At 43.7% G+C, this 17,976-nt stretch overlaps 1 protein-coding gene across 1 annotated transcript in view; it reads left to right on the forward strand.

Annotated features, from left to right (window-relative positions):
* The window catches only part of LRRC36 (leucine rich repeat containing 36), a 48,638-nt gene extending 31,681 nt beyond the window's left edge, over positions 1 to 16,957 (forward strand). The window contains exons 10-14 of the mRNA XM_032788452.2: positions 1,336 to 1,501; positions 5,686 to 5,810; positions 8,032 to 8,146; positions 13,667 to 13,781; positions 16,496 to 16,957. Of these exons, the coding sequence (XP_032644343.2) occupies positions 1,336 to 1,501; positions 5,686 to 5,810; positions 8,032 to 8,146; positions 13,667 to 13,781; positions 16,496 to 16,694 (720 nt within the window). The 3' untranslated portion in view covers positions 16,695 to 16,957. The remainder of the gene's footprint in view (positions 1 to 1,335; positions 1,502 to 5,685; positions 5,811 to 8,031; positions 8,147 to 13,666; positions 13,782 to 16,495) is intronic.
* The last annotated feature ends 1,019 nt before the right edge of the window (positions 16,958 to 17,976 follow it).

Here is a 17,976-nt window from a genome sequence, read left to right on the forward strand (position 1 = left end):
TAAATTTTCTGAGGTTCTAAGAGAACAGGCTGGGAATTCCTCAATATCTCAGGGCTCTTGAAAGGAAACATAAAACCATTGTTTATAAAGCATGTAGATGACACAAATATTGCTTGGGGGATCATTAATGATAATTAGCGATGAACAATGTGGGTCACTTGTTTTAATATGGCCAAACACAAGGTCAGACAGGTAGGGACAAAGGTGGGTCACACTTGCAGGTTGGGAGACTGTGTCCTGGAACGCGGTGACTCTGAAAAGGATTTAAGGGTCATGGCTGGTGGAAACCAACTGTACGTGAACTCTCAGTGCGATGCTTTAGGAGGGCTAATGCAATTCTTTGATGTATAAAGAGAGAAATATCGAGTAGGAGGATTATATTAATCCTGTAAGAAGCCTTAGTGAGACTTTTACTGGAAAACTGTGTGAAATTCTGGCTTCATTTAAGTATATGGCAAAACTATTACTGACTTCAGTGGAGCCAGGATTTCACACACAGTATCCAGTTGTAGTGTCCACATTTGAAAAGGGATGTTGAAAAATTGGAAAGGGCTTAGAAGAACCAAGAGATTGATTCAAATACTGGAAATGAGAGACTTACGGAGCTCAGTCTATTTAGCTTATGAAAAGGATTAGGAGGCTACTTGATTGTAAATCCCTAAACGGGAATAAAAATAGTAGAGACCGCTTATTAATCAAGCAGAAACCAATGGCTGGAAGTTGAAGCGAGACACGTTCAACTTGGAAATAGACACTAATTTTGAACAAGTGTAATTAACCACTGGAACAGCTTCCCAAGGAATGTGTTGGATTGTCCAGCACTTGAAGTCTTTAAGTCAAGATCAGATGTCTTTCTAAAACATACGCTCTCGAGATGATGAATGAATTACAGTGTGAAATTCTCTAGCTTGCATTATACAGGAGGAGAAGCTACATGGTCCCAGTAGTCTCTTTCTTAGTACCCATCTTACTTGTAGTACCTCTGTGCAGCATATGACTTCACAGGGGTTTTATGTCCTTAATACAAAGAGAGGAAAAATTCTCTTTTCTTTACGTTTTTAAAGTCCTATGTGATTTATTTAGATTGTTTGTATCTTTATGTAAAGGTGGCCTTTACAAAATGAACCTCATGCAATTGTGCATGTAAATTCAGGTGCCCCAAGCTTAAATTCTCACACAAATCAGGTATCTTCTTGTGCACCTGGCCAGTTCTGTGCCAGTTGGAAATATGCATGCACAAATACCTGGTTTATGCACATAAGTTGGGTGATTGCAAAGCTATTGCATAATTTATCTGGAAAAATAAACAGTTGGGTTTGCCTTTTTTGTCCTTAGTCTGTTCCCAATGATCTGAGCAATGATACGAGTTTCACAGAAAGTCAAAGTCCCAAAAGGACTGAGAAAGCATCACATGTTGCTGTTGTCCTACAGCAGCTCCTGGAGCTGGTAGATCGTTACTGGGATGGAGCTGGATCCCTCCTCCTCAACAAGAATTTTCTTGGTAAGTTATTTCATTTGAATTTGAATGTATAGTCTAAGTCTGTTTTTGTCTCTACTGTACCAATCCTCCCAGGCAACCTGAAATTCTGTGGCTTAAACATCAAACTGCTTTCTCCCAATTGGCATTTGTGAATGGGAAGTTATTTTAACACTTTGTCATTTGGATTCCACTTGGTGCAATTTCTGGCTCCGGGGGTAACTTTTCGTGCAGTCCCTTCCAGTTACAAAGTGGTAGCTCCCCATTCTGGAGAATTCTCTTAAGATATGATGATTTTTCATATATTGCTGAGCAGTAAGTAATATTTTCTGTGACTCTGAGGTTGCTGCATAGCATATGCAGTGCAGGTGTAGTGCATAGTAGAAATGCAAGTCAAGAAAAGCTGCAGTAAATCTAGGGCTAGATTCACAAAAGGAGCTAATGACCACTTCAGGCACCTAAATCCCAGCATCAGGCCCCATGGGGATTCACAAAACTGCTGCTCAACTGCCCCCAAACCCTGTAGGCTCCTAAAATAATCACTCAGCACCTATATTTTTGCAGTAAGAGTTCCCTAGGTGCCTACATTTCTACCTCTGTGCACTCGCACTGCAGCCACATGCCAGACATCTGGAAGCCTAACCCCAGTATGATGCATGAGCTGGGGTAAGAGAGGGGTTCTTCTACCTAACTCGGTTGCAGAGCTTGATCTGGTGAGCGTGCTCAGACCTCACCTACCAGACTGAGCTCTGCGATGGGGTGCACTCCCCACATTGGTTCTGAGAGGGCTGAATTAGGCCAGACAGGCCCAGTCCGCCAACTAAGCAGCAAAAGAGAGCGATATAGGCTGAGTGGAGAGCCTTGATTAGAGGGAAACTCACCTGAGTAGAGGGGGGCGGGGCTAGTGTGAACCCAGGAAGCTGGCAGCAGCAAAGGCTGCTGAGAGGAAGTTTGCAATCAGCCACTGTTTAGTAGAGAGGGAAGGAGGGAACCCAGTGAAAGAGTAGGACCCTGGGGGCCTGGCCCAACCCGGAGGGAAGGCTGTACCCTGAAGAGAGCAGCGTGGGAAAGAGAGCCTGTGGGACACAGGATAGGGAGCAGACCAGGGAGTAAGCAGCAACTTTGGGGACTGAACAGACCTTGGCTGTGAGTCGCAGGGTCCCTGGGCTGGAACCCAGTGTAGAGGGCAAGGCCTGGGTTTCCCTACCTGCCACGGGGAAAGTGGCATCATGGGTTAGTGAAAGGGAAGACTGCTGGTGAGAAGGGACTTTGATGCACACCCCAGAAGGAGAAACTGCACGGGGACCTGGCCAAAGGGCCGAGTCACAGAGAAGCAGCAGCAGCTCCTGGAGTGAGAGAAAGGTTGGAGACCAAGAGAGATGGCATGCAACTGCAGTGAGGGATCTTGGCCACACAGAGCCAGGCCCGCTGACAGAAGCTCCAGGCTCAGAGCCGTCTCTAGGGGGGCAGGGCCCAGGACAGAAGTGACGAATCCTCACTTCCAGGACCGCCTGCGCTGGCCAGTTGCACCGGCCCATGAAGCCCCACAAAGTGTGGGGCCCCCAAAGCACGGGGCCTAGAGCGGTTGTGTGTGCCTAGGAACCCTGCGGCCTCCTGGGCGATTTAAAGGGGCCCGAGGCTGGCAGCAGTGGACAGGAGCCCCCAGACCCTTTTAAATTGCCCGGGCCCCTGGGCCATTGTCCCCTTTGCCCCCCTCATTGGCAGGCCTGGAGGAGGTGCCATCTTGCAGTGAGTAGAGTGCCCCATCACAGGCGCCTATAAGTGAACTCACACAGAGCAGTTGGTGGAGAAGGTCCTACCTTAATGTTTAGGGTACTCACACGGGATGTGGGAGAGCCTGGTTCAAGTCCCACCTCTGTGTAAGAGGGAGTGGGGATTTGAACAGAAATCTGCCACCTCTCATGTGAGCGCCCTAACCACAGGGCTGTAGAATACTCCAACAGAGGGACTTTCCTCACTGTGGATAATTTCAAAAATAATCATTGGAGTTATGACAGTGGATTCTAGCTCCTCCACCTCCCCAGAGGGTGGTCTGATCACCAGGCTATAGGGTCATTTTCATGCGCTGTTTCTCTGGCCCAATGATTCTCACATTATTTATCCAGTGTGGAACAGCTTCAGCATTTGCTGGAGACAAAGAGAGAAAAAGTGAGCATGAGCATGGTGGTTAAAAAAACTCATGTGAGAAGTAGGACACCCAGGATTCAGTCCCCCTGCTCCAATGACTTTTTAAATTATGTATCTAGAGTGGAACAGCTTCATCAGGGAACTCCAACCCAGAAAATCCCATGGCCCAGTGGGCTTGGGCAGTCACCTGAGACATGGCAGATCCCTGTTCAAATCCTTTCTCTCCCTCAGGAAGAGGTGAGACTGGAACTAGGGGGTCTCCCATATTCCAGAAGAGTACCTTAACCATTAGGCTAAAAGTTATGCAGGAGCAATTGCACCCCAGCTTCTTGCTAGAACCATGTAAGCATCTAATGCCAAGAGAAGGTTCACACCTGACAAACCCAGGCAGAGGAAGGCACCTCCCTGCAGTCTGGATTTAGGTACCTATCTCTGTGAGGGGCAGAGCTTACCACAGAACCCTTGGCATCTCACACAGGCTATTTTAGACAGGGAGTTGCCTAGCATGCTGACTTTTGTGAATCCTATTCTCAGGCATCTATGTCTCCCCATTCATTGTATAGGGAACCTGGGTGCTGAACTCAGGCTTTGAGAATCCCAGTGATTTTCCAAGCACCTAAAAATAAGGTGTGATGATGCTCAGAGTCACCCTCCTTAAGCTCCTCTGTGAATCTAATCCTTAGGGACTGTCAGGGTTCCCTCCCCACTCAGAACTCTAGGGTACAGATGTGGGGACCCACATGAAAGACCTCCTAATCTTATTTCTGCCACCATAGGTTAAAAACTTCCCCAAGGCACAAATTCTTCCTTGTCCTTGGACGGTATTGCTGCCACCACCAAGTGAGTTAGACAAAGATTCAGGAAAAGGACCACTTGGAGTTCCTGTTTCCCCAAAACATCCCCCCAAGCCCCTTCAATCCCTTTCCTGGGGAGGCTGGAGAATGATATACCAACCAACTAGGTTAACAAGGTGAGCACAGACCAGACCCTTGGGTTTTTAGGAGATTAAAAACCAATCAGATTCTTACAAGCAGAACTTTATTATAAAGTAAAAGAAGCATCTCTGTAAAATCAGGATGAAAGGTAATTTTACAGGGTAATGAGATTTAAAACATAGAGGATTCCCCTCTAGGCAAAACCTTAAAGTTACAAAAAACAGGAATAAACTTCCCTCTTAGCATAGGGACAGTTAACAAGCTAAAACAAAAGAGAACCTAACGCATTTCCTTGCTATTACTTACAATTTGTAATTTTAGATGCTTATTTCAGATATGGCTTTAGGAGATGTATTTTTCCTGCCCTGGTTCCTCTCTGACCTGAAGAGAACAACAAAAGAGACAAAACAAAAACCTTCCCCTACAGATTTGAAAGTATCTTCTCCCCTTATTGATCCTTTTGGTCAGATGCCAACCAGGTTATTTGAGCTTCTTAACCCCTTAAAGGCAACGGAGGGATTTATGCTACCCTTAGCTGTATGTTCATGACAGGGACCAACCAGTGTGTCAGAGCCAAACTGTCCAACATTTTAGAATTCAGGCCTTTTCTTCAGATGTGATACTGTAAAAAGTCCAGGTGTATAGATACTTAGAGCTGGTCAGAAATTTCTCAGCTAAGCATTTTTCTATCACAAAATTGCCATTTTCTTAATGTTTGGAGGGAAAATGCTTCCAGTTTGTGAAAATGGTACACTGACATTTTCTAAATGAAAAAGTTCCAGGTTTTGGTTCAAAATGATTTTTTGGTTTCAAAACACTAAGTACATTTCAAAATTTGAATAAAAACGATGTTCAAACAAAAATGGCTGACGTCTAAATAAAATGGTTTGAAATTATTGAAACAAACAGGAACTGATTTATTTCTGGGGAAGATCTTCAGTCTGAAATTTTTTGAGATTGACTTTTCATCTTGATTCAAGGCAGGAAAATTTTTCAAAATCTTGAAAGTTTCCCCATGTGGGAAAAATCATTTCCCACCTAATGCTATTGATACTGTTACTTAAACATGAAACCAATGCTCTATTTTTCAGACTCTGCTTTTCCAACCCATTTGTTTTTCTGTAGCTCCAGCCCAAGATTTGCTTTTGTATCTTATGGCCTCTACCCCTCCACAGAAGGATGTTCACCTACCAGGTGGGGATAGCCCATCAGTCTTAGCTGGAAATGCTTCCAGACTTCAAAGGTCCCACGTGAAGTATGCTGAGCCGTTCGGCAGAGCAAACATGGCTTTGGTAGGTGTTTTCCTTCCCTTCCCATGCCTGTGTCATATGGAAACAAGGGGATGAACTTTTCAGTAAGGGAAACTTCCTTGTAACATAAAAATCCCAAACTGATAATCAGTACAGCTGATTGCAAAGAGGTGTAAATGACACACAAATTGCCTTTTTGTCTGCATTCAAGTGGGATTTGCATTCCTTGAGTCCTACTGTACTGTAGATGAGACTAGACCTCCTGGCAAGTATCAGTACAGTGGAAGTGTCAAATGTGAGCACATTTTTACTGATAATGCCTTGCGAGAGAAAGATCTATCTTGGATGTGCCTCTGGTGGTTGAAGAGTTATGGTCTTGCATTTGATTTGCAATGTCATGTGTTTGTTAAAGGGACATTGTCAGGGAAAAGATGTATATTAAAATCATCCCTGATGTAAGTCACTAACACCATTTCAGGGGGGCAAATTTTCAGGAGGCACAAAAGCAGCTAGGCACTCAGCTCCCCCTAAAAGTCATTAAGCTTTCAGCTCCCATCTGCCTTTCATGCCCGGGAAAATCTTCCTTCAGATTATTAAAAATGAAATAATTAAAAATAATTTATCATGTATGCGGTTTGCTTAGTTTTTGCGCTTCATGCAGTGTGACCAGTGAAAACAGACTGGTCACTTTTACTTTTGTAGCCAGACGGTTTCATTTTCTGCTTCTTTTGCAGCAGTGCACTAATGACAGTAATAGCCATCACTTTACATATCAGTTTTCATCTTCAGAGCAGTCTACAAACATCAGTCCAGACTTCATTCCTTTGAGCAAGTTAACACCCTGTTAGAAGGAGAAACTGGGGCAGAGAGGTTTTGTGACTGGCCCAAAGCACAGGGTAAATCAGGGGCAGGGCCCATGCTCAGGCTGAGAGACCACGCTGTCTGGCAATGCTGCAGTGTTCAGGTTGCAGACGCTGCAGGGGAAATGTTTACATCCAAAGTTAAAACCTGTTTTCAATTAAATCCTTTAAACAATGTATCGAAAAACATTTCAGTTTAAATCTAGTTCCTGACAAAACCTTGAACTACCTGCCAGTGTCTCTTAAGTGCCTTTTGTATTGTATTGCTTTTTAAAGTATTTGTTTGGAAATGGCAGAACTTCCCTACACTCTGTTAATGGCTGAGAGCGCCATTTTCCTTTAATAACGCATTTCAGCCAAGTCTTTAAAAGGTTAGGTGTACTGGCTTTGGGGAAAGAGCACAGCAGCACTGCCCCCATTTGCATTCATCACTGCACAAAGGGCCTGATATAACGACCATCAAAACCAATGGAAAGACTCCTATTGGCTTTGACAATGAGGAGTCTTTGTGGCACCTTAGAGACTAAAATTTATTTGGGCATAAGCTTTCATGGGCTAGAACCCATTTCATCAGATGCATGGAGTGGAACATACAGTAGGCAGGTATAAATACACAGCACAGGAAAAGATGGGCGTTGTCTTATCAAGTGGGGGGTCAGTGCTAACGAGGCCAATTCAATCATGGTGGATGTGGCCCTTTGCCAACCGTTGACAAGAAGGTGTGAGTATCAGAGGGAAAATTACTTTTTGTAGTGACCCAGCCACTCCTGGTCTTTATTCAGGCCTAATTTGATGGTGTCAAGTTTTCAAATTAATGCCAGATTGAAAAGTGGCCATTCTTCAACAAAAAAAGCTTCAAAAACAGACTCCAACAAGAAACTGGAATTAATTTGCAAATTTGACACCATCAAATTAGGCCTGAATAAAGAATGGGAGTGGCTGGGTCACTACAAAAAGTAATTTTCCCTCTATTGATACTCACACCTTCTTGTCAGCTGTTGAGAATGGACCACATTTACCGTGATTGAATTGGCCTCGTTGGCAATGACCCCCCACTTGGTAAGGCAACTCCCATCTTTTCATGTACTGTATATTTATATTTGCCTACTGTATGTTCCACTCCAGGCATCTGATGAAGTGGGTTCTAGCTCACGAAAGCTTATGCCCCAATAAATTTGTTAGTCTCTAAGGTGCCACAAGGACTCCTTATTGTTTTTGCTGATACAGACTAACACCACTCTGAAACCTATTGGCTTTGGTGGACGTTGGATCAGACTGTAGGAAAATATTTAATTTCTCTTAACATGTTTTGATTTTTCAACTGTTTTGTCTTATTTTGTCAAATTCTGGACTGTGTGAAGCAGCAGCAAGCCAAGGGGCAGGAGGAGAGCCATGTGTCATCTTCCCAGTTACAGGAAGTGGACTATACTGCTGCCTCTAATTATTGCTTCAGTGGGACTCACTCACTCACTTACGGTAGGTTCACAAGGCTTGGTTTTGGCTTAATATATGTAATATGATTGTGCCTGAATTATTCTTTTCTCCTTGCCGGTAAGTGCTGTTATTGCAGCTCTGAAGAGTTAGAAATAAGTCCAAGTGTTTGTTTAGATGCTGCTCAACACTAATACCCTGAGAAATGAAGGATCAGTTTTCAGCCAGAAAGGCTGTAGCATCTAGTTAGTGGTATTGTGATGGTTGTTGGGGTGCCCAGGACTAAGAGTCATTGTTACCTCCCTGCCTCTAGCCTGAGGGAGCCTTGCTTGTGGTAACTGGGTGTTAACTCCCTAACAGCACCAGCCTTTCAGCCACTTACGCATCCTTCCCTGGGCTATGCCAGCCCTGGCTTCATCTTGCAGGTTAACAAGAGGGGCACTCCAGTCCCCGAGTCCTCTTGAACAATTCCCCTCTGATAACCAGCCCCTGCCAGAGGCTGCTCACAGAAATCCCAGATCATCTGCTCCCAACGGAGTAGGTTACTAATTTTACCTTAAATCACTGCTCCTGTATACCACACAGCACTTGTAATAAAACGAGAAAAAGGTGGAACTCCTTGCCAGAGGATGTTGTGAAGGCCAAGACCATAACTGGATTCAAAAAAGAACTAGATAAATTCATGGAGGATAGGTCCATCAATGGCTATTAGCCAGGATGGGTAGAGATGGTGTCCCTACTCTCTGTTTGCCAGAAGCTGGGAATGGGTGACTGGGGATGGATCACTTGATTCCCTGTTCTGTTCATTTCCTCTGGGGCACCTGACACTGCGCACTGTCAGAAGACAGGATACTGGGCTAGATGGACCTTTGGTCTGACCCAAGAGAGCCATTCTTATGTTCTTTATTTAAGAAGGAATAGAGATTCAACTATAAACAACAAACAAACAAACATAAAACCAGCTAGGGGCTACACTTGTTTATGATTTAGGAAAGGTACCTATTAAGGAGGTTCTTCGAGTGATTGCACACGTCCATTCCACTGTAGGTGTTTGTGCACTGGAGTGCACAGTTGGCAGAGAGTTTTTACCCTTAGCAGTATCAGTTGGGACAGCCTGAGCACCCTCTGCTGTTGCACATCACGTAGGTATAAAGGGCTGAGCTGCCCCAGGCCCTCCTCAGTTTCTTCCTACCTCCTGTGATGGTTGTTGGAGCATCCTATCCTTGCTTCTGCAAGTCTCTCTCGATACCTGTATATCAGTGGTTCTTAACCTGTACTGCAGCCTGCACCCCTTTGGTTCTCAAAATATGTTCTCGCACCTCTTAAACCTAGATATATATTTTTGTTTGTATATTACAGTAATCGTTAAAAAATGTATAATGTTAATAAATCCATAGGTTTGATGAAATAAAGTAGTTGTACTTACATGCCTGTGCTTAATTTGTGGTTTTGATGATTTACCTTCTAAAAAAACCTGGCATGTCTCACACCCCAGATTAAGAATCACTGCTGTATATGATATCTGTCTATAGTTCGTTAAAAAAAGAACCCGGGCATCTTGGCCTGGACCCAGCCACAGCAGCCTGGCCCGGCCCAGCGCTGTCGCGGGGTGCTCCTTCCCAAACCCATCCCCGGCCCAGACCTGTTGCAGCCGAGGCACCCCACCCTGAACCCAGCCCTGGCCAGACCTGCAGGGACGGGGCGCCTAGCCTGTGGCCCCAGCCCTGGAGCTGCTGCAGTGGGGAGAGGCACCGCCCCACCCCCTGCCCCTGGTGCTGCTGTGGGGAGAGAGAGCTGCAGGGAGTCCTCTCTTCCCGCCGTAGCCCTGGAGCACCCTCCTGCACCCCAAACACCTCATCCACAGCCCCACCCCAGAGCCCACATCCCCAGCCGGAGCCCTCACACCCCAACCCTCGGCCCCATCCCCACCACATGAATTTTGTTATGTGCACTGATATGAATGTGATGGGTCACACACCACCTCCATATTGGTGCACATAACAAAATTCATTCTGCACATCGGTGGGAAAAATTGGTTGGGAACACCGATAATGAGTCTTGATAAGCTAAAAGCTTTATATAGATACCTTACATGTTGCCTCGTATGAACAAATACCCTACAAGACCTGTGTTTGGTCTAGTGAGTTTCTCAGGTCTGAGGTGAGAGTTGTTTGCAAAGAATGAGAGACCATTTGCCAAGGGGACTGTCACAGGCATCTAACGTGTTTTAGTGCATACAAATATTACCACTGCACAACTAATGAAGCACTATGCTGATGACCAGCTGTGTCACATGTGCCCTTCTGGGGCACATCAGAGAGTCGGGCAACCAGAACAAGATTGCTATAAATGTAGGGATCAGGAAACACATTAGAACAATACCACCAGAGGACAGACTCTGAGAACCCTAGGGCCTCCCTAATTCCTGTCAGGACTAAGTGAGGGAATCCCTTTCCACATATCAGATAGCTTTGACCTGTCTCTATCCCACAGAGAATAAGGCTCCAAACGGCAGTGGGATTAAGTTTAAACTCATGCTCCCCAACATGAGGTCAGTTGCCAGTAATACTGGTAGTAGCCACAACCTCATCTCAGGCAGATTCATAGATGAAGGCCAGAAGGGTCTGACCATCCAATCTGACCTTCTGAAGCAGGCCCTAGAATTTTACCCAGTGATCCCTACTTCTAACCCAACAATTTGTGGTTGAACCACAGCATACATTTTAGAAAAACGTAGTAAATTCTCCGTCATTTGAAGTCTAAGTCAAGACTGCAAATGATGGAGAATTTACTACATCTCTTGGTACTCTGTTCCAATGATTAATTATCTTTGGTGTTAAATTTGTCTTATTTACAATTTGACCTTCACTGACTTCAGCTTCCAGCCATAGGATCTTGTTCTGCCTGTCCGCTAGACTACAGAGTCCTCTAATATCAAAGTCTTCTTTTGTAGGTACTTACACCTCATCATTAAATCACCTCTTCTTTTTAATAAGTGAAATTGATTTAACCCCTCTAGCCTCTTGCTATGCAGCATGTTTTCCAGACTTCAAACCGTTCCTATAGTTCTTCTCTGAGCTGTCTGCACTTTTTCACAATATACCATATCCTTTTAGAACTGGACACTATCCAGTAACAGCCTTACCGATATCATATATAGAGGTGATGCCACAACCATGGTCCTGCTAAGTTATTTGCCAGTTAATATATCCAAATATTCCACTAGCCCTTTTTTAAGCACAGTATCGCACTTAACCAGCTAAACATAAACTTCATCTATATTGACCCCTAAATTCATTTCAGGGTCACTGCTTTCTAGGATACAGTCGCCCATTCTGTGGCCTACATTTTTTGTTCCTAGATGTAGGAGCTTGAACTTGGCCATATTAAAATTCATTTATCAACATTTAATATTCTTAACAACTGGACTTGAAATCTTGTCAAAGTATATCGAGTTCATTTAATAAGATCTATTTTACATGAACCCATGATGAGGGGTATTAATTGTATTTCCACCCTTTAACTCTTTAGTGATGGAGTATTGTGGTCAATTGGCTTGCGTGTTTGTGTGTCCTTTCCCAGCTCTGCGCAGACAGCTGGTTCAGCAGCTCTTGCTGGTACTGCTCAGCATGGTTAAGTGCTGGGAGCTGGAATATTGTTCCAGTGCCTCGGTAGCACTGTTCAGGCTGCTCAGCTGTTCTGTCCTTGAAATTCACTGTTAGTTCAGCAGACTGCGATATTTGCTAATAACGCTGCACTGTTACTCAAAGACAGACCACAGGCATGGTTCAGTGACAAAGGCACTCGGCCAGGTTTACTGACGTCAAGACACAGTCGTAGGGCCCTGGCTCGGCGGTTTCAGGTACACTGACACGCGAGTGCCCTGTGTCAAGGAACAGCTCAGTCAGCAGCTGGATTTTCTGCTGCCACCTCAGCTGAACAAAGAATCAAGGCAAAGTACCCCAACATTTATAGGCTAAAAAAACCCTAACGTACACAACTTACACGTATCATGGCATTTGTTATCTCCCCTTGTTCCTGATATCTTGGACAAAACATCTCTATTCATTATGTTGTCAACCTCCCTGATCTTGTACTAGTTTGGGATGTATCTGTACTAGCTGGAATATATTTACAGAAATATCTAGTGCCTAGTACACTAGCAACAGTTTTGCCAAGTTCATGTACCAGACAGTGAACTTGTAAGCATCTGCTGTACGACACAACACCAGAATTTGGCTGAGCCCAGAGCTTGCAATGAGCAGATTATGCTGTGGGGCTCCTATCTGAATGTAGGCAATTCCTTAACAGACAAACCATAAAATGGCCCTAGCAGTTGCTCCTGAAATAATGCACCTAGAATCTAGATCAAATTACTCATAAAATACGGAAATACAGAACCGACTCCTTTTCGGGAGGGATCATAGATTATTTTTCAGTTTGTTTAAAATAGAATCTAGGAACTTTGGTGAAAATCCCCTTAGAAACATGAATTAGAATAATAAAATAAAAACATAATGGGCTGAGGTTCTACCTCACAGCCAGCTGAGAAGAACTATACAGATTTTGGTGAAAATCGGAAAATCAGAAAGGGAAAAAATGGGAGACACATGGAGTCCCTTTCATCTGTGTAGCAGAACCACAGCTTCAAGCACCTCTGTAACTACCTAGAGATCAAAGAACTGGTTGATGACTCCAGTTAACACTTCCCAGGATAACAATACCTCATCTCATCTCTGCCCATCTTCCCAATAGACTTTAACATGTTGATATTTTGAATGACTTATCACCAGACAGAAAGAGGACAAACGGGGAGGGTGGAAGGAAAGAATGGGAAGTGCACACTGAGCCCCTGGCAGAGGGCAGAGTGGGAAACCCTGGGCCTGGGGGGATGGGGATGGGAGCACACAGAACCCTGACATGAGTGGAAAGAATGTGGGACCCCGGTATGAGGCAAGGGGAGCTGGGGGAAACACACAGACTCTAGCATGGACAGGAAGAATGGGAGTCAGTGGCATGGTGGAGAGGGAAACATGCGGGACACATGGAGCTTGTGAGTTGTGGTATGGCTGCATTAGATATTTCAAAGCGCTGCCCCAGCAGCGCTTTGAAGTGTGAGTGTAGTCAGAGTCGCAGCGATGGGAGAGAGCTCTCCCAGCGCTGCTCGTAAACCACATCCCTTATGGGTGTAGCGTGCAGCGCTGGGAGCCGCGTTCCCAGCGCTGCCGCCCTGATTACACTGACACTTTACAGCGCTGCATCTTGCAGCGCTCAGGGGGGTGTTTTTTCACACCCCTGAGCGCGAAAGTTGCAGCGCTGTAAAGTGCCAGTGTAGCCAAGCCCTTGGAGTGGCAAGATGCGAGGAACCCCTGGTTTGTTCCATGAGATCGGCCTACAGAGGCTACAAAATATGCAACCCTGTTAGTAGAAGTAGTAGTAATTACTAGTAGTTGGTTCTACTCAGAGGTTCTGTCATTACTATTAACAATGTTACTTATTTTAAAATGCATTTTCAGGCATACAGCTCTGTATTTTGCTGATCCAAACTCACTGTAATTCTTTTAGATGATTTGCTACATAAGAACGAGCAGCTGAGTGTCCAAGTAGAGTACTTAACTCTGGAATTAAAACAACATAAGAAACTGCAGGAGACTGTGCATGTTCTACAGGAGAGTCAGAGGTATTGATGAACAGTATGAAGTAGAAGCTCTACACACATGGAGGCCAGGTCTACACTAGGAAGTTAGATCAGTATCACCGGGTTGCTCAGGGGTGTGAAAAATCCACACCCCCGAGCGACTCAGTTAAACTGACCAACTCAGTGCTGTCTACACCAGTATGTAAATAAGAGAAGCCCTCCTGTTACAATAGCTGCCAGCTCTCAGGGAGGTGGAGTACCAGTGCTGATACGAGAAGCCCTCCCCTCGGTGTCGATATTGTCCTCACTGAAACTACAGCTGCGCCACTGCAGCGCTTTAACTATAGACCTGCCCAGAGACTTTTTGCAGAAAAAGAGCCTCTGGCCTAATTTTCAAATGTCCTGGTCACACTCACAACTCTCATTTAAGTCGGTGAGAACAAAGTATGCTCCACATCTCTGAAAATCAGGCTACACATCAGTGCATTGGGGTGGGGGGAAATATCAAATATTAAATCAAATTGGGTTTTAGGCTCATCTCCTTTTCTAAAAATGGGATTTACCTAGATTATGGTGACTCGCACTGTGTCACTATATTGTCTCCACTATATATTTGTAGAAACATGATTGACTTATTCATAGTGTGGGGTGAGCCACTATAATTTTCATTATAAGCCCGGTTTTAAATCAAAAGTAAAATTTCAAGCAGATTGATTTTAGAAACATTAACTTTTAAACAGCAGAGGATTTTCCACAGAGGTTCAGGCAAATCTGACAAAGCATTTGATCTCACTTACACATTTTCAAAAGTGTCTTTGCCTAAAAATCCAAATATGTTTTTATCTTGGTAAAGACTTTGATTAGTTCAGGGGGAAAGTATTTATCTGTTCACAGCAGTTTCCTCATGCATTCTAAAGCCTGCATGGATTTCCGAACTCCTCATGGCCCCAGGCACACTTCACAAGATCAGCCCAGTATCACTAGTGTCTTTGCACAACTCACAAGTTTGTCAGGGATTCCTGATGGTGAACAGTTCTTAAATACGGTATTAGGCCAAAGCAACACGTTGTTAACCAGGTTCTAATTTTAAATGAATGAATACTGTAGTTTTCTTAAAATACAAACATATTAGCCTGGAAAAAAATCAAAATTAAGATTACATTAAAAAAATCAGCTAAACTTTAATAGTAAGGAACTTTACAGTTGATGTCACTCAAGTAATCTTAACAAGGAGTCCTCATGGCATCTTAGAGACTAAAAAATTTATTTGGGCATAAGCTTGTGTGGACTAAAACCCACTTCATCGGATGCATGGAGTGGAAAATACAATAGGAACACACACACACACACACACACACACACAGAGTACATGAAAAGATGGGAGGTGCCTTACCAAGTAGGGGGTCAGTTCTAACAAGACAATTCAATTAAAGTGGGCTATTATCAACAGGAGGGGAAATCACTTTTGTAGTGGTAATCAGGGTGGCCCATTTCAAACAGTGGACAGGAAGGTGTGAGTAACAGTAGGAGGAAATTAGCATGGAGAAATTAGTTTTTGTAGTGACCCATCCAACTCTGATCTTGTACAACAGCTCATAGAACAACCAAAAACCTAGAGACAATCCTGCATTCATATTATGGATATATAAAATAGCATCCTTATTCATTGTAACAGTGACTCTGAATCTGAGAAGCAAGAAACTGGCTATGTACATGTTACAGCTTAGGTCAGTATAAATAATGTCACTCGGGTGTGAATATGCCACCCCCCCAAGTGACGTAAATTACACCGACCTAAGTGCTGGTGTGGACAGCACTGTGATGGTAGGAGAGCTTCTCCGGCTGATGTAGCTACTGCCACTCATTGGGGGTGGATTAATTAAGTCAGTGGGCAAGCTCTCTCCCATAGGCTTCAAGCGTCTGCACTAGCAGCAGTACAATGGTACAAGCCTAAGCTGTGCCGCTGCAAACCCTGTAGTGTTGCCATAGCCTAATGTAGTTGATCAACGTTTCTCTAGCATTTTCACCAAATTGCACCCATCTAAATTGGTACGACAGACTACTCCTTCCTTCTTTGAAACCATAGTCAGTCACTGGAAGAAGACAGGCTGGTCCTTACTGAACCCTAAAATGACCATAATAGAGGTTGTGTTATGCTAGAAAACTCTCGGACACGTAGCTATCATGTGTAATGATCAGACCAAACAAACAAAAAAGAGGTAGCTTGCATGCATCAGTACGTGGTGACAGCTCATACTAGCATATCATAGATACATATGTACATAACCAAAGGCACACATTCCAGAGCATTTCTCGAAAATTGCTCAGGTATGGAAGTACTGGATTTAATATATTCACAGGTGTGAATCTAGTACCATGTGTTCTAAGGGTGGTTAATCAATTGCCCATCAGGTCAGTAGGTTTCTTATTATCATTTATAGCATAACTCTTTCTACTGATGTGGTTGTAGCTGTCCATAACACATTACTTATGCCTGTAATAGGTTTATAACATCAATCATTTTAGCCCCTTATAAACTATTTATAAATGGAACCTTAAAGTGTGACTGCTAGAATTGGTTTGAAATACAGAAGCATGAACTACACGCTTCATTTTAACTTTCTGTTTGCTATAAATTTGAAGAAATGGAAATTAGTGTCTCATTTCAGGGAATACATTCCACATCTTAGCAGAGTTCATTCAAATGAATGCAGGCTTATGCATCATTTTAACTACCTCTTCGCCATCTCGCCCAGGTCTTTAGTGTCCACGAACAACTTCCTGCTGCAACAGCTGAATAAAGAGCACAATCCTAGTTCAGTAAAAACAACGCTTTCTTCTGAGAAATTCACCATTCGTGAGAGATCGCCTCCTGTAGAAAGAACTCCTCCTGTATCAGCACACGGCTATAGTCAGTATGGTAATGCAGAGCAATTAAGCAATTCTCCTCTCTAAAGGAAACATGGAGTCACTTCACACATTTAATGTTATATGGATTATGTTCTTTTCCATTTAAGTACAATATGAGATGTCAAACTATATTCAAATGTGTCTAATGTCTACTTTTACTGAAGTGAATTCACTATGTCATTCTAATCTTACCTTGCATTAGCATCTTAAGCACCACTTGGTGTTAGCATTATGTTTTTCTGTCTTTGATTTACCAAAAAAAAAAAAAACACACAAGGCTCTTTGTAATAAAACTGTAGTGTGCAGTCTTGCCGTCCCAAGGAGGTATGATCTTCGCGGATACTACAGAGAATACAGAGTCACACTTCAGGAACTACTGGTGATTCAGTAGTGGATTCAGTGTCCTCTGAAATGGTACTGAATCAGTGTCCTGTGCTAGGTGGCTGTGTGGTTAGAGATCCAATATTTGATATAAAGTGTAAAATTAAGGTAAAGTCCTGTGGCATTTTTTGCAAGAATTTGGAGTTATAAACCCAGTGACCTGGTGATGTTTTACTTTAGATGATAATCTGCAGATAATTATTCCCTCTGCAATTTCAGTTTAATACAGAATAATTTTTCTCCCCCTATCCTAAACTGTCCTGTAGTGTTGCTGTTTGCTGCTAACAGCTGTCATATTCTACTCTAGAGATGGTTGCATTTCAGCTATGGGATGGTGATTCCAGTGTATGTTCACTGGCAAAGATTTAGTGAGTTAAGGTTGCTCTGTGGTATCTTGTGCTCTTCTACAACATCCAGTTCAATAAAACTCGAAGTGCTGAAAACCAGGAAATAAAGAATTAAGGTAATTCAGCCTTTAACACCTGAAAGGTGGACACCGATGCAACCTTATCTCTGTCCCCCTGGAGCTGGCACTAGCCTATAGGAGTTATCTGCATGCATTCTAGCTGCTTTCGCTATGTTAAGTGGAGTTGTATTGAATGCTGGAGGGATTGGTTGGGGCAGTTTAGCAGAACTGTGATTATGATGAGGTGATGGGGTTGGGGGCTGGAATCTGAGCACCTCTGTGTGATGAAAAGCAATGGGTATGTGTGTACCCTGAGGGATGCAGTTTGCCTCATATCAGCACTCAATTGTGTAGCTGTGCCTTTAGGGATACTGAGGGGTATTCCCATGGGGATTGTGGGCAGTGAGGTGAGAGTGGCTGTTATGGTGGAGAAATAAAAGTGCTGTGTTAGAGGAACCCTGTATGCAAATGTGAAAGGACTGTAAAATGCAATAGAGACGGGGATGTTTTATGGAGTAGGCTAAGTGGCTGAGTGTAGGG

This window comes from Chelonoidis abingdonii, chromosome 19, assembly GCF_003597395.2.
Source record: "Chelonoidis abingdonii isolate Lonesome George chromosome 19, CheloAbing_2.0, whole genome shotgun sequence".
NCBI classification, from domain to species: domain Eukaryota; kingdom Metazoa; phylum Chordata; order Testudines; family Testudinidae; genus Chelonoidis; species Chelonoidis abingdonii.